At 45.9% G+C, this 15,152-nt stretch overlaps 1 protein-coding gene across 1 annotated transcript in view; it reads left to right on the top strand.

The window, feature by feature from the left end:
• emilin2a (elastin microfibril interfacer 2a) overlaps nucleotides 1-15,152 on the top strand; it is a 33,431-nt gene that overhangs the window by 5,613 nt on the left and 12,666 nt on the right. The window contains exon 4 of the mRNA XM_083781212.1: nucleotides 151-2,202. Coding sequence (XP_083637338.1) covers nucleotides 151-2,202 — 2,052 coding nt within the window. The remainder of the gene's footprint in view (nucleotides 1-150; nucleotides 2,203-15,152) is intronic.

The raw sequence follows: 15,152 nt of genomic DNA on the forward strand, positions 1-15,152 counted from the left end.
ATTCACAATAAAGACTTGCCCAAGATATGGACCCCATGTTGATTGAAGGTGACAAAATTGGCACAATGATCATATGAATTGAATTTGAACCGAATTGTTCATCAGTAAACTGCTTCACAATTGGTTTTGTCTGTTTATTTTGGATTACAGGGTCAGAGCGGAGAGAGGCGGGACACCAAGAGGCGAGGCATGGCGGGGCAGACAAGACTCGCGTTCTGGAGAGCGAAGTGCAGCGCCTCTCTCAGACCGTGGCCGACCTGCAGGCCGCCCTGACGGGGCTGACCGCCAACCTCCGCACCGACCTCCAGGAGGACACCAACAAGCTGCTGGTCACGCTCCTCAACAACATGCGTCCGCCAGACAGCACCTCGGCTACGGGCACGGAGGAGAGCAGAGCCATGCTGGACGGGCATCAGGCCACCAGAGGAGGAGCGGCCGGAGAGAGGGGTGTAGAAAAGATGATGGCCAGGCTGGACGACATGAACGAGGCCTTGAAGAGTAAGGACGAGGCCATGGAGGAGCTGAAAGGAACCGTGACCAGCCACGAGGGGCAGATCCGCCTGCTGATGGACGCGTCACAAGCTCAGGCTCCGGCCGTGCACGGGGAGGGCGGCGCTCCGAGCGACCTCGACGTCCTGCAGACCTACATCGACGACAAATTTGAGAAGCTGACAGCGGACGTGAATCAAAACATGGACGAGAGGATGGCCACGCTACGGAACTCCTGCGACGACAGGATCCAGACTTTGGAGAAGACCTGCGAAGAGGGGAATGACCAAAACCTGGCAAGCCTGACCACGCTGGTCAACACCAAGGAGGCGGACTTGAGGAAGGAGATCCGCGCGCTGCGTCTGGACATGGCCGCCGCAGACGGACCTGTACGGACTGGACGGCAGATTGGTCCCACTAAACCTAAACAGGAAGAGGACCACGGTGACCACAAAGACCTGTGGCGCGAGATCGACCGGATCGCAGAAGCTCACCGGATTCTAAATGTCCGCATAGACAACGAGCTGGCCAACCTGTCTGCTGGGCCTCAGGAGGACAACGACAACGATTACACGCTCATGATCGAGGAGTTAGAAGAGCGCCTCAATGTTACAGAGCAAAACGCAGAGCTCCACTGCTTCTACATCGAGGAGAAGCTCACCCGCGCGATTGCGGATGAGACGGAAGCACTTCGGAAGCTACTGGAAGAGCGTCTGACCAACATGGAAGACCAGTTCACCAACATGCTGGTAGAAATCAGCAACAACTCCTTCCCTGGCATGTTTGGCGACTCCATGGACGCCATCCAGGCAGAGGTGAACAACAACAAGTTCCTCATCCAGGGCTTGGACGATAAAGTCAACGCCGTCGGAGAGATGTGCTCTGCAGGATGTTCAGGCTCGGGTTCAGGGGATTCTGCCGGTTCCGTTAGTCCGTCCACCTCATCTGCCGGTTTAGAAAACGTAGTGAAGGACGTGAGACTGTGCAGGACCAACTTGGACGTTCTGAACACTGACGTCAGCGCTAACTCAGACAAGCTCAGGACACTGGAGGACATTATCAACAGGCAGGTAGCCGAGCATCAGAAAGGCACCAAGAGCATGGAGGACTTCAAGAAAGGATTGATTAATCTCCAAGACAATGTGATTGGTCTGGCTGGAACCGTTAATGTGTTAGGCGACTCTCTGAACAAGTACAGCCAGGATCTACATAAAATTAATTCCACGTGTTCTCCTCTGCGCTGCCCCCCGGGGCCCCCGGGCAGCGAGCACACCCCGGGCAGCGAGCACACCCCGGGCAGCGAGCACACCCCGGGCAGCGAGCACGGGGCAACATCAGGCACAGTACCCGGCAGCCAGACAGAACTGACCAACAGACAGCTGGATGGACTAAGGGACAGACTAGAAACCCTCAATAACCAGATGACATTTGAACTGGCTCAATGTAAGGAAAACACCCGGGATGTCTCTAACGGCATCTCTGCCGTAGACAGACGCCTGACGAGACTTGAGGGGGTAGGCGGAAGTTCCGATGGCGTTTCTGGTAATGTCCAAGGACTGAAAGACCTGTGGGACCATGTACACAGGATGAACGCCACCCTGGGGACTCAGACCGGTGACATCAGCTCGCTGCAGGGTTCGCTGCAGAGCTTCCAGGCACAGCTCTCAGCGATGGCCAAGCATGTTCTGAGAGACATCAGCGCCAAAGAGCCAGGTGAGTTACACCCCGGTGTTGTCATGCTTTGGTGACATCACCGACATGTCTGGCGTGACGTTATTGACGATAATAATGAGAGAAATTGCCAAGGGCCGCTGAGACATTGACTCAGAGTCGAAAAATGTCTTACGTGACACTTTGCATTAATATTTAACAGCGTGTGCAAGAGTGTGGCCTTGTGTTCATGTGTGCCAGAGGTCAGTGGTGGTCCCATGAGCCCCCTGCCTACAGGTTCTGTACAGTAGTAGGGACCTCTCACCACCAACATGCCTATACCTATAACATACTAAACCGAATGGGAACTGAGAAATGAGAGCATATCTTAAAGTACTAGTAGTAGAAGACTAGAAGTCCATTATGTCAGAGCTCAAAACCTCTAGCTTGAACAGCAGTCACGTGTTTTTAAAGAAAATAGCAGATGATTATAAATGAGGACATGGCACTAGAGAGAGAGAGAGGGGGGGGGGGGGGGGGTAGGGGAGGGGGGGGGAGAGATTCTATCCTGAACAAAAGGAATACACATACTACTAGTACTCATTACTGTAGGTAGGTTCACATGATTGACTAGATGGCATGCCAACACCGTCAATAACAACAATTCTGTCACAACTGTCACACAGCTGTCGCCACTCAGAAGACACAGATTCACATCAGCACAATCACACAATTCAATAGCAACAAAGGTGTACTTGAAAAAGATTCATTTCCACCAAGTCTTTGATCCCCATACAACAGAAATATCAAAAGCCTTTAGACTTTAGCAGACTAATAGCAGAGTAATTTAGTAAAGAGAGTGGCGACACTAGCGTTGACGCCCATTGTAACAATGGAATGCGGAAGTGCTCATTCTATCTCAATGGGATAGTTCCTGCCTAGGAGCAATGTTTGGAACTATAGCCCATAGGCACCCGCTTTGCGGCGAGATCAAAGTCTTTTAGTCGTCTTCTACCTGGCTATAAGAACAGTAAATTCCACAGCAGGTCACTCAGTCTAAATGGACATCATGGGCCGATCTACATCGACATGTGAGCTTGTAGATTGGCTTTTTGAACTACTTTGTAGTTTGCCATGTTTTCCAAAACATGGCAAAAATAGGGCCCTAAGGGCAAAATCTTCGTCACCGCTAAACCCCTTATCCCTAAACTTCTTTGCTTTTTTTACTATTTTGAAAATCATTTTTGAATAGTTCAACTACTAGCCAATCTACATTGACACATTGTGAGCTTGTAGACTGGCCATTTTAACTGTCTACCGGTATATATATTTTATTTTGCAGAATAGTAAAAAAAAAAAGTTTAGGGATAAGGGGTTTAGTGGTGACGAAAATGGAGCCCTAGGGCTCTATCGACACGTTGTGAGCTTGTAGATTGGCTAGTTAAAAAACAATGTCAAAGTAGTTTAAGGATAAGGGGTTTATCATGGACGGAAATAGGGCTCTTGGGCTCCATTTTTGTCACCGCTAAACCCCTTATACCTGAACTTCTTTGCCTTTTTTCCTATTTTTCTAAACATTTTTGAATAGTTAAAATAGCCAATCTACAACGTGTCAATGTAGATGGGCTATATAGTTGAACTATTCAAAACTTGATGTTGGTTTTAGTTACCGGAGCCAAATTCACGAAAGAGCACCTGGTGCCATTTGCATTTGTAATATATAAGGTAAAAGTCTCCACAATTTGGGGGCATAGACTGTGGTAGATGTAGCGACTGTGACAGGGCTCTAATAGTCACTGCATATAAATGTTATTACCTGTAAATTGTTGAGTCACTGTAATTCAAGCTATTTACAGCTGTGTCAAAGTTAGAATCGGGGAGATTTTCCCTGTGAAGACCCACGTGGTGCACACACAATCTCCTCATTGTACAGTATATTGCACAAATTGTCTCATGAGGAGTAGGCTATAATAAACGAGAGGTCAGACATTAAGCAAACAAGCTCCTGTGCAATGAGGCGTGATGATGCCACCCATTCTGAGGGCCAAGAAGCGTCTATGGTTGGTTGTGGCCACATCGTATTTTACAGTAATAAGATGTTAAAGACCATACAATTGGACCATAACAGGATATGGCATTATGTGCCTCCTCTCTTATTATTATTATGCAGTTAATTTAAGATTTCCCAACTAGTAATATAACAGGAAATTAAGTGGGGGGTAATTGAAAATGAAAACCTTGATTACAAAAAGTCTGTTTCAGCTTCCTTCTCAACTTACTGTTATATTCTTTATCCCGTGTGACAAACATCTGTGTAAACACAGAACTGATAGAGTGATAGCCGTGTAATTCATAGTGTGAGTGACCCGGTTATCCAGAGACTAGTATATATCCGCTCATGGCAGGCAATTGTAGGTGCTCTTTCCTGAGATTAATCCCCCACATAGTGCTGGTTTACATGGAGGTTGAGTCGAGGGGGATAAAATACCACATATGGCTGCGGGGTATTTACAGAACAAGGAGGGGACACGGTGAATTCACTGAGCTTTGCATGTCATTCAGTATCCAAAGGCTGCTAGGAGTCCATAACCCAAAACCCCTGAATTTTGTGTCATAATATGCAGGTTTTGGTTATGCATAATTCTCCGCCACTCTCTCTCTCTCTCTCTCTCTCTCTCTCAGCCCCTCAATGATAATGATTTACTCACTTTCTTTATCACTCCCATATGTTGATGTTAGGAAGTTGCAGTGTTGCAGTGTTGCTATATCTTTCTCCACTTGCTTTAGTTGTGTGGTCCTCTTCTGCGCGTCATGGCCTAGTTTATAACAGAACACTGAATGAGACCTCGACCGCAGCTTCACCAAAACAAACACGCACACACACACGCACGCACGCACGCACACACACACACACCATGTACACATCAACACCATTCTCCTGAGGTTCCCGTAGGGTGACCTCAGCCTGATGTGAGGAGTCTGGTGTTCATTAGGAGCCCTGACTCATGGCTGGAGCCAGGCTCCTGATGGAGAGGAGCGAAGCAGGGCTCCACACCCTGGACCAGATGCTTCTATACTGCCCTCAGCCGTGATGTCACGAGTGGGGCCCGCGTCCCCCCCCCCCCCGCACGCACGCACACACGCACGCACGCACACACGCACAACTATGGTATGAAAGAAGGAATGGAATAAAAAGGGTCATGGGTGGAGAGGTTGAACGATGGGTGTGGAGTGACGGAGCGTATAAAGGCTCAGGGTTACCCCAGCACCACCCTGGCTTCGCTGAAAGAGGGTAGAACAGTTTCCAAGCAGTGATCTAATGTTTCATTACTTAACACTGAATCTAAAAAAAAAAACTCACTTCCACACAACCAACACATTAGCAGGAAAGAACTGGCCACACTTCAGCAGACACTGGTCTGACGGTCATCATTGCCTCTTGAGTCCACAGATCGTTTTATTTCTAAAATGTGGCCGTTTTTTCATGCTGCCAATAGTCTACTGTTCAAGTCTGTTCACTAAAGCCCCATGACGGAGGTGGTGATGGGGGGGGGGGGGGTGTATATCATGAGGGGTCGCTTGTGCTTTTTACTAGAGGAAAACGAGCAATAGCCTCCGAATAGATATAAAAACCTCCCGTGAAAAGTCCCAGTTCCATATGGGTGTGGTGGTGAGAACATCGAACGAAATGTTTCCTTTCTTGGATTGATCGACCCTAGTTCTGCCTCACGGTCACATGAGGCTGCGAACAGATGAGCTGTTGTTACAACATAACTGAAAGATTTATGCAGAATAGCTGTGGCCTTAGTCATCGCGACGGACGAGAAATTGCAAGAAGTTGCAAAATGTTGGCATGGAGTCATCCGGCAGCAGCTGCTGTGGAGTGGACCCAGAGAAGAGCATTGCCCGCTGAGGCCTTGGTTTCCCACGACCGACCACTCTCCCACAGGGAGTTGCACTTTTTGTTGCCTCATTAAAAGCCTCTAACAGTGGATTCAGGCAATTTCGGAAATTGTGCCTACGGACAAAGTCTTTAGATGTACCAGGCTATGTTAACGAAGGCTGCCAGACATACAGTATGATATCAAAGAAAGAAAAGAGCTCAGTCTAAAAATGTGATACTGGCCTTCGCTGTGGGAACACTACGGGCGCTGCATTTATCTGTCTTTGCAGAAATACTGAGCAAGAAACATTTATTAGCACAATTCTATATATCCCAAAACGAATGTAGAGTCTGCTTTACTAAAAATGTTACAAACTGCTTGTTCTCTCAAGAGGGGTGGCTGAGCATTTTGCTGGAACAGTTACTATTGCTTGCTCTGGCACTCACTAATCAAAAGTCCTGAGGAAAATCATATGTGCTTCCACTGCTGCTGTGGAGTTGACCTTTCTCACAGAGGTCCCTGACAATTCTTCAACCATTTTTCTTTTGGGAGGTGAAGCCTTTCCTCCTCTCCCTCTTTGCTCTCCTTCTCATAGTCTCTCTCTCTCTCTCTCTTTTTCCGCTGATTGAAATCTCTCCTTCCGAGAATGCCAGAGGTCTTGTCCTTCTCTCCTCTCCTGTCTCCTTAGCGTGGATCCAGAGGTCTTGTCCTTCTCTCCTCTCCTGTCTCCTTAGCGTGGATCCAGAGGTCTTGTCCTTCTCTCCTCTCCTGTCTCCTTAGCGTGGATCCACAGCCAAATAAGCCACAGAGTGTGAGAGATAGAGGGGAGGTGGGGGGGGGTCTGTTAGTGTGCTAGTGTTGTCTTTCTGTATAGAACGCGGGGTTTGGTTTCACGCATCGGTGCTTCTTTGTGATTGATCGCAGTACAAACCTTACATTACATTACAGAAGATTCTGGACAGAAACAGTAAAAGATGAACGGTCTTTGCAGTGATCAGTCGGAGTTATACACAAGACTTCAAAGGCTATTTGAAGTCTTGTGTGCGCTGGGTTGGGAGGAAAGGAGGCTGCAGGGAAGTGGCCATGGTGTAAAGTGTAAACTATAAAGTAACTGAGTGCATTTACTCAAGTACGGTACTTATGTACAATTTCCAGGACTTTACTTGAGTATTTAAAAAAAATATATATACTTCGTTTAGAAGGAGCAATTATTATGGTTTTTATTCCTCTACATTTGACAGCTTTAGTACTAGTTACTAGTACATTATTATTATTATTATTATTATTTCTATGATCACGATCTACTGCGTTGTGAGTTAGTAGATCGACTATGTTCGAATAGCTTAAGTATAAAATAGGGTTTAAGTGGTTGGTATATTTTGATGCCAATACTACGTTTTTTACACTTACACTTACTACGTTTTTTACACACATTTTTAACGCAGTTACTTTAGCTTAAGCCCCAAATCGGAGTGCTTAATAATACCTGCACCACTGCTGGGAAGGAACGGAAAGTCGTACTTCACCAGCTCACGAGTTAAGTGAGTATATTCAGTCAACACTGGAATTATGAGGGGAGAACTTTGACTCCAACACGCCCGAGGGAGATCATGCAGAATGACTGGAGGTGTGAGGTGAGCTGTTTCCATCTGGGCCCGTGGCCCTGCTGGAGCTGTGGCCCCCCAGAGCCCATCTGGAAGTCTTCAGAATCAGAGCACAATGGAACACTGAGATACCGACGAACCGCCATTCATTGTAGATTTTCAACAATGTTAAGGTGTTTGCACAAGGTGCGTTTCTTTTTTTCCTTTTTCGGACGAATAAGGGAATTTCAGAGGACATAAAAGAAAGAAAGGACCTCAATTTATGTCGATCACGTTTGCAGGTCTTCGGACCATGGTTGATTCTTTTCCCCTGCATAATGACTACTTTTACTTTTGGTACTTAAATACATTTTGATACCAATACTTTTGTACTTTTACTCAAGTACATTTTGAATTCCGGACTTTTACTTCAAGGAGGTTGGGGACCACCTGATGACCTCTCTTCCAGGCCAAGGCTTTATCCATTTAAGATGGATTATTAATCGCTTACTTTTTCCACCACTGGGGATATTTAGGTTGGGACGTGTGTGTGTGTGTGTGTGTGCGTCTCCGGACTGTCCCACTCTTCACACACACACACACACACACACACACACACACACACACACACACACACACACACACACACACACACACACACACACACACACACACACACACACACACACACACACACACACACACACACACACACACACAGCGACTGCCAATTATTGCAGACACTGAACCGAATTTTGCCGATGCCTTAGCTCTCGGCTTGGGCATGCCTGCAATCTGCAGGCCTCTCACAACTGAATTATGGACATTACCGAGGCTTCCAAATATGAACACAAGTAGTTTACATTTGTAGCCAAGCTGTATAATAGCATCCTTAAGACGCTGGTACTTAAGCACCTTGGTAAGGAATGCCTCTTCCAGACTGTGGTCAAATGTACATGCCACTTCCAAAATGGTCACTTCTCTACTGTCCTCATCAACAATAACAATATCTGGTGTATTAGCTGTGACATCTGAATAGGCATCATTTTCATTATTGTGCATGGACATGGCAGTTGAAACACCTGAGTGCTTATACATTTTGGCAGCTGATGAAACATATGAACTTATGCCCTTACCGTAGCTAATACAGTAGGTATACATAGCAGCCATTAAGAATAACGCACACACACACACACACACACACACACACACAAATCCCCCGGCGATATACAGTACACTTTACATGAGCTCAAACAGTCACACAATAAACTCATAAACCCTATAAACCGCATAAACTCACACCCGTGTTGATGCCTGAGGTGATGGGACCGTACTGGTGAAGGCAACGTGTTGTGAGCTAATAGGTCTACTATAGTCAGAGCATAAAGTAAGCTAAAAGGTATTTTATTTGATATTAAGACCTGAGGTTGATTCTACAAATGTCTTCTAAATCATGACAGTTTTCTGACAAACCCATGTTTCTATGTCAGTCGTTCTCAAACTTTTTTTTCTTTTTTTTTAATATATTTTTTATCCCACGATTTTGTAACCCATTTTTCACCCCTGTGTCAATCATCTAATGTGATCCTGGGCTCTACACACCCTCCACCAACCTAGTCCCCATATATGGGGGACAAGGGGAGAGCAACGGACTTGAACTCATGCTTCCTTCATGCCTGAGTGTCCAAGTTGCTCCTTTACACCTGACAGGGGGGGGGTTTCCCTGGTTGGACGTAGCGCGTGGAAGGAACACGTTATTCCAACCAGTTCCTTTCCCCTCCATCAGGCGCCCCGGCTGGCCAGGGGGAGGCAGTTTAGTGACCAGGATTAGGATGAAACTATTTCATGCCAAGGCCCCCCAGAATTATATGTATTTGGCCGCTGACCCCCATCGGAAAATATGTTTTTCCAGGGACCCCCCAGAAGCAAAGATTTTAGTTAAAAACGTTCGCTCTGAAAGAATATATATTCAAAGATTTGCACCACATTTTCACGATTTGTAAAAAAAATAGCAGATCTACAAGCTCGTATCACGGCACTCTGTGCTGCGCTATGAGCTTGTAGATCTGCTATTTTTCAATAGCTAAAGTATAACCTTTCCATTCCTGGTCGTGGGATGACCTGCAGACGCCACTTGCGCAAGTAGTCGGCCAAGGGGCTCATGTCCAGGTTAAGACCGTCTTCCACTGCTGACCATGTTGGTTGACGCAGCATGATTGCTAGGTCATCAGCGTAGCCGTATTGCCTGGATTTTGTCTCCGGAAAGGTCATGGATGTAGATGTTGAATAGCAGCGGTGAGAGGACAGCCCCCTGTGGCACGCCCATTTCTCAATCTCCACCCCATTTCTCAATGTGACATGTACTGTAATGTGTAGCACTGAAGTCAGACGCGTAACTAGATGTCAGTGGGCCCCGCCCCCGACGTAGGCTGATCAGTGAGTGCCAACTTATGTATGTGTTTATAATTATATTTTACAGACGGCACGGGTGGGCGGCCGTGTGCCCCCCCCTTGCCTCTGGGCGTTGTCTGCGTCGCGCTAGTAACGCCCCTGACTGAAGTGTCATTTAGTTTCTGCCTCTTTTTTTTTTTTTTTTTTTTAAGGGACAGATAGTAGGCTGACAGGAAACGGGAGAGAGATGGGGGGATGACATGCGGTAAAGGCCGTGTCGGGTTCGGGAGTCGAACCCGCGGCACACCGCGACTGGATCACCAGTCCGGTGCCCAGACCGTTACGCTACGGCCTGGGCCTTGTTTCTGCCTCTTGGCCAGTTCACACTTGTTAAAGAGACTCCGTCTCAATGTGTTTTTACTGGTTAAATAAAAGGTTAAATACAAAAAATAACATAATGCTTAAAACACCAAAAGGGGTTCCCGTCCTGAATTTTGGGTGTGGAACCCCTTTTGGTGTTTAACCGTTTCAGTTCATACAACGTGTGAGGCCGTCATAAGGATGCCGAAAAATTTGTGCCTACGACGTCTGTGGACGTCCTAGCGACGTCCTAGTGACACGGGGCGAGATAAGAATATTCAGAATTTTTCCTTTTTTTTTTTTGGCTTTTCGCTTTCCGTACGCTAACGCTCTGTGCAACTATTAGCTTGTCATTGACTCCCATGTTAGCGCGGCGGAAAGAATGACTCGTATCTCCTAATCCAAGGCGCTCTCCGTGGTGATGAATGGATCGATATGCTGGCGCTTCATTTCTGCTCCTCATCCGTAACTTCTCCCGCAAAATATGAACGCTTTTTGGAGCGTAAAAAAAATAATTAAGATGATCGGGGATGTGAGGTCACTTAGTAAAGTCAACTTTTTTAGGAAAGTGTTTCCGGTTCATGGCTTTCAGAGTAAAAGCGATCAGACAACTCTGGCACCCCGGAGCTTCTATTTTGATGCACTTCCGGCACTAAATGTGTAAAGCATTATGTTATACTTTAGCTATTGAAAAATATCAGATCTACAAGGTCATAGTGCGGTACCGAGTGCCGCACTACGAGCTTGTAGGTCTGCTATTTTTGAAAAATCGTGAAAATGTGGGGGGGGGGGCGTGGAACAACATATTTTCAGATGGGGGTCGATATATAATGTTTAGGGGCATTGACATGAAATATTGAGCGCCACTGATACAGAAACTAATACAGTTTTTCAGAAAACTGTCAGGATTTAGAAGAATTTTTTTTAATGTCGATGTCAGGCCTAAATGGGTTAAAGTGCCAAAAGTAGAAAGTCATCGTGCAGAATGTCCAAATGTCAAAAGCTGACACGTCCAATATACCTAAAACGTGTCAAATATACCAATATTTATAATTGTTCAAGGCTATTTGCAAGCCTGCACTTAAACACTCGGGGCAGTTAGTGCAGTATATATTGCAGTAGCTAGGGCGGATAGACTTCACACATTACAGACATCGCTGACTGACGTGGTTCTTCTCAGCTCTGAGGACTTCCCCAAACTACTGAAGGTGAGCTCAAAGATTCTTGCTAGTATGCAATTGCAATGACAGCGATGCTTGACCTGCAGGCTGCAGGGTCAAATAATTGGTAGAGCACAGAGATTGTAATGATAAGTTATGTGTTAAAAAAAATGTCATAGTATTTTATTTTGTATTTCAAACCTCGAAGAGTGAAATTACAATCGATATAGGCTATTGTGTTAAGTGGCCTTAATATGTGTTTTTGAGGATCTTAAAGTGGGTCCTCCTGACCCAGAAAAGGTTGATAAACACTGTCTAATGAGAACGATCAGTTACATTCAATGTCCTTATAAGTTGTCTCTGTAGCAGATCCAAAGGCATACAGACAGAGTCAAACAACTATACTGACTGACAGCTTTTTTATGTTCTCACAGAAAAATGAAGATTGTGATCCTTCTTTTCGCTGTGCTGGCCATCAGTAACGCGGCATCATTGCAGAATGCCAAAGCCGAGGATAAGCCAGGTAACTACAGTTTAATAAGATGTCATTTTGTGTGATGTGACGTCAAGCCATGTAACTTAAAGCAGTGGTTTTCAACCAGTGGTCCGGAGGGCCACCAGTGGTCCTTGAGGGGGTCCAGGTGGTCCCCAGCTAAATGATGGAAAGTTGGTAACCAAGTTTTCCCTTATAGATCTTTAACTCCTGAGTTAAATTATTGTTAAACATCTGCATTACTACATTTTAAGAAGTATACACAATAATAGTTATTTTGATAACATTTACCTGTTATCTCTCCTATGGTACCAACAGCCGTTTGAACACGGCAGCCGTTTCTGGGATGGGCGTTGTCAAAGCGGCAGTCTTCGCCGATTGGTTCACACCAACCAATCAAAATAGTAGCAAAGCAGATGACGTTGTTGTTAATGTGGCTGGCTAACCTAGCTAACCAAACCAGATTTTCGACCGAGACCAACACCGCCATATACCAGGTCACCATGTACCTGAATCGCCAGAACATGATTTTTTTTAATGGCCGTGGCTAGCGATTCAGGGCTGGAGCCAGGCTACGGATGTACCAATATTTGATGATATTTTGTATATAGAACCTAATACCTTAAGTAATTTTGTGAAACATCTGTTTGGCAACCTGCATTAACATGTGTTAAAGGATAAAGGTGTAATTGTTGAGGATACAGACTTGACCCATGCATACAGCACCAGGCACGTGCGCGGGGGCTTCTGCCCTAGCTGCCCCTTTACCCATCGGTAAAAAGTGCCCCCCTAGACCATGGATGCAGTATTTACTGTGGTGAAACCGCCCCACAAATGCCCTCTCTCCATGCCCTACTCGAAGGCAGCATTCATGAGAATTGCCCCTTCCTTACTCTCCTGAACTTGAACGCAGCAATTTATGTTCATGTTAGAACTGCCTATAGTAATCCATGCCGTACGCCGCATCTCCAGTACAGCTTGATTATACTTAAATTGAGCTGGCTGGGAGGTCAAATCAAATCCACAGTCTAATCCATAGTCAAGGTAAAAATCCATTCCAATCGTATTCCAATATACAGCAAAAATATCCTGTATTATTCTACAATGTACACTTACCCTGCGATACTTCTCATTATGCTGCTGTAGCTGCTGTGAAGGTGGAAGACGCCCCTAAACCTGCTGAGATGGGTCATGAGAAGGATGAGGATAAGGCATCCTATAAAGAATTCTCATTCATTCATCATTTTGGGGATGAGGCAGAGTTGGAAGAGGATGAGGCAGAGTTGGAAGAGGATGAGGCAGAGTTTGAAGAGGATGAGGCAGAGTTGGAAGAGGATGAGGCAGAGTTGGAGAAGGATGAGTATAAGGGGGTACGTCCCCCCATTCCGAAACACCGCCTAAACCCTTATGAGGATAAGGCACAGTTGGAAGAGGATGAGGCACAGTTGGAAGAGGATGAGGATATGGCAGATCTGCGTGGATGAGGCATCATGGGTGATCCGGTGATGAGATGGGCCCTGCTGGCCTGATGGAGAGGTGAGGACAGGAAGTCAACAAGCCCTATATCGTTTGTACTGACACGGTCCATGTAGTTATAGTAAATGGAAGTTCCCCTAGTATAACGTTGAGTATACGGTATTTTTGAGGGGCTCTAACCCCCTCCTATGTCCAGCTTTGAGGGTTTGTGTGAACATAAACATTGAATGCCATTGAATTGAATGGCCAGGAAGCATGAGTTCAAGTCCGTTGCTCTCCCCATGTCCCCCATATATGGGGACTAGGTTGGCGGAGGGTGTGTAGAGCCCAGGATCACATTAGATAATTGACACAGGGGAGAAAAATGGGTTACGAAATCGTGGGATAAAAAAATATTTAAAAAAAATGAATTGAATGGCCAGTTTTGAGTGTTTGTGCAAACACAAACATGGCATAAACACAAACATTGAAGACAAAAGTGAGGACGCAAATTGGGATTGGCCGAAATGAGATGATGCATGATGCCACTATCTATGTATTAACGTGTTAATGCACTTCTTCCACAGCTCCAGGGGAAACCCAGAGTCACCATCGTCTTCAATAATACATCATTTGGCCGATCGAGACCTATTTGTGACACTCAAATAAAAGTCAAATGCAACTTTTGGCTTGCCTTCTTTTTTCTGTGGCTGTGATTCCTATAAAGGGCTTTACATATAGCACGCCACGACAGAATAGTTGACCTCATAACAAAGGACATATCTATCTTCGGCAGCCTAGGACACGTACATAGTTTGGTTTAACCCATTCTGACCTGAGATCAGATTCATGCGAGGTTTCCGCCGGACACACACTGGTCCTGATGAACCCATTCTGACCTGAGATCAGATTCATGCGAGGTTTCCGCCGGACACACACTGGTCCTGATGAACCCATTCTGACCTGAGATCAGATTCTAAAAATGTCAGTCGTTCTTCGATTTTTTTCAAAAATAGCAGACCTACAAGCTCGTATCGCGAGCTTGGCGCGATATGAGCTTGTAGATCTGCTATTTTTAAATAGCTAAAGCATAACATGATGCTAACACCAAAATGGGTGCCCGGTCAGAATGGGTTAAGAGGCACCCAACAACTTGGGATGCCCAAAAAAAGCAGCTAAACGGCTTGCAAAACTCTGTGTAATCTCTTCTACTATCGGTGGCCGCCAAATATGGCGAAAGACGCGGTTACGTACTTGTACCCCTGAAGGGTGTGTGGGTATTTGTCCGGGGATTTGCTGCTGATTGCATTCAGCACCTTGTGAATATTTGTGTCCTTGTATTGTATCTCTTATGTGGACATACATAAATGATTAGTGTGTGTGTGTGTGTGTGTGTGTGTGTGTGTGTGTGTGTGTGTGTGTGTGTGAGAGTGAGTGAGTGAGTGAGTGAGCACGCGAGTGTGTGCGTGTGTTATTGTCAATACGTTAAGACAAACAAAAACATATAGATAAGATGATGTGCAGCACCGCCCTGTGGGCATTAATGTAAACACCTCCTCAACACCTTGTCGTGACACCATCTGTCCTTTAATCTTAGCCCGTCCTGCAGTGCACAGTACGTTCCTCTGCCGTTCAGACACATCGCTCTCCCCTGCGCTACACTCATACTAGATAGATAGATAGATAG

This window comes from Protomyctophum parallelum, assembly GCF_964188405.1.
Source record: "Protomyctophum parallelum genome assembly, chromosome: 14".
NCBI lineage: Eukaryota > Metazoa > Chordata > Actinopteri > Myctophiformes > Myctophidae > Protomyctophum > Protomyctophum parallelum.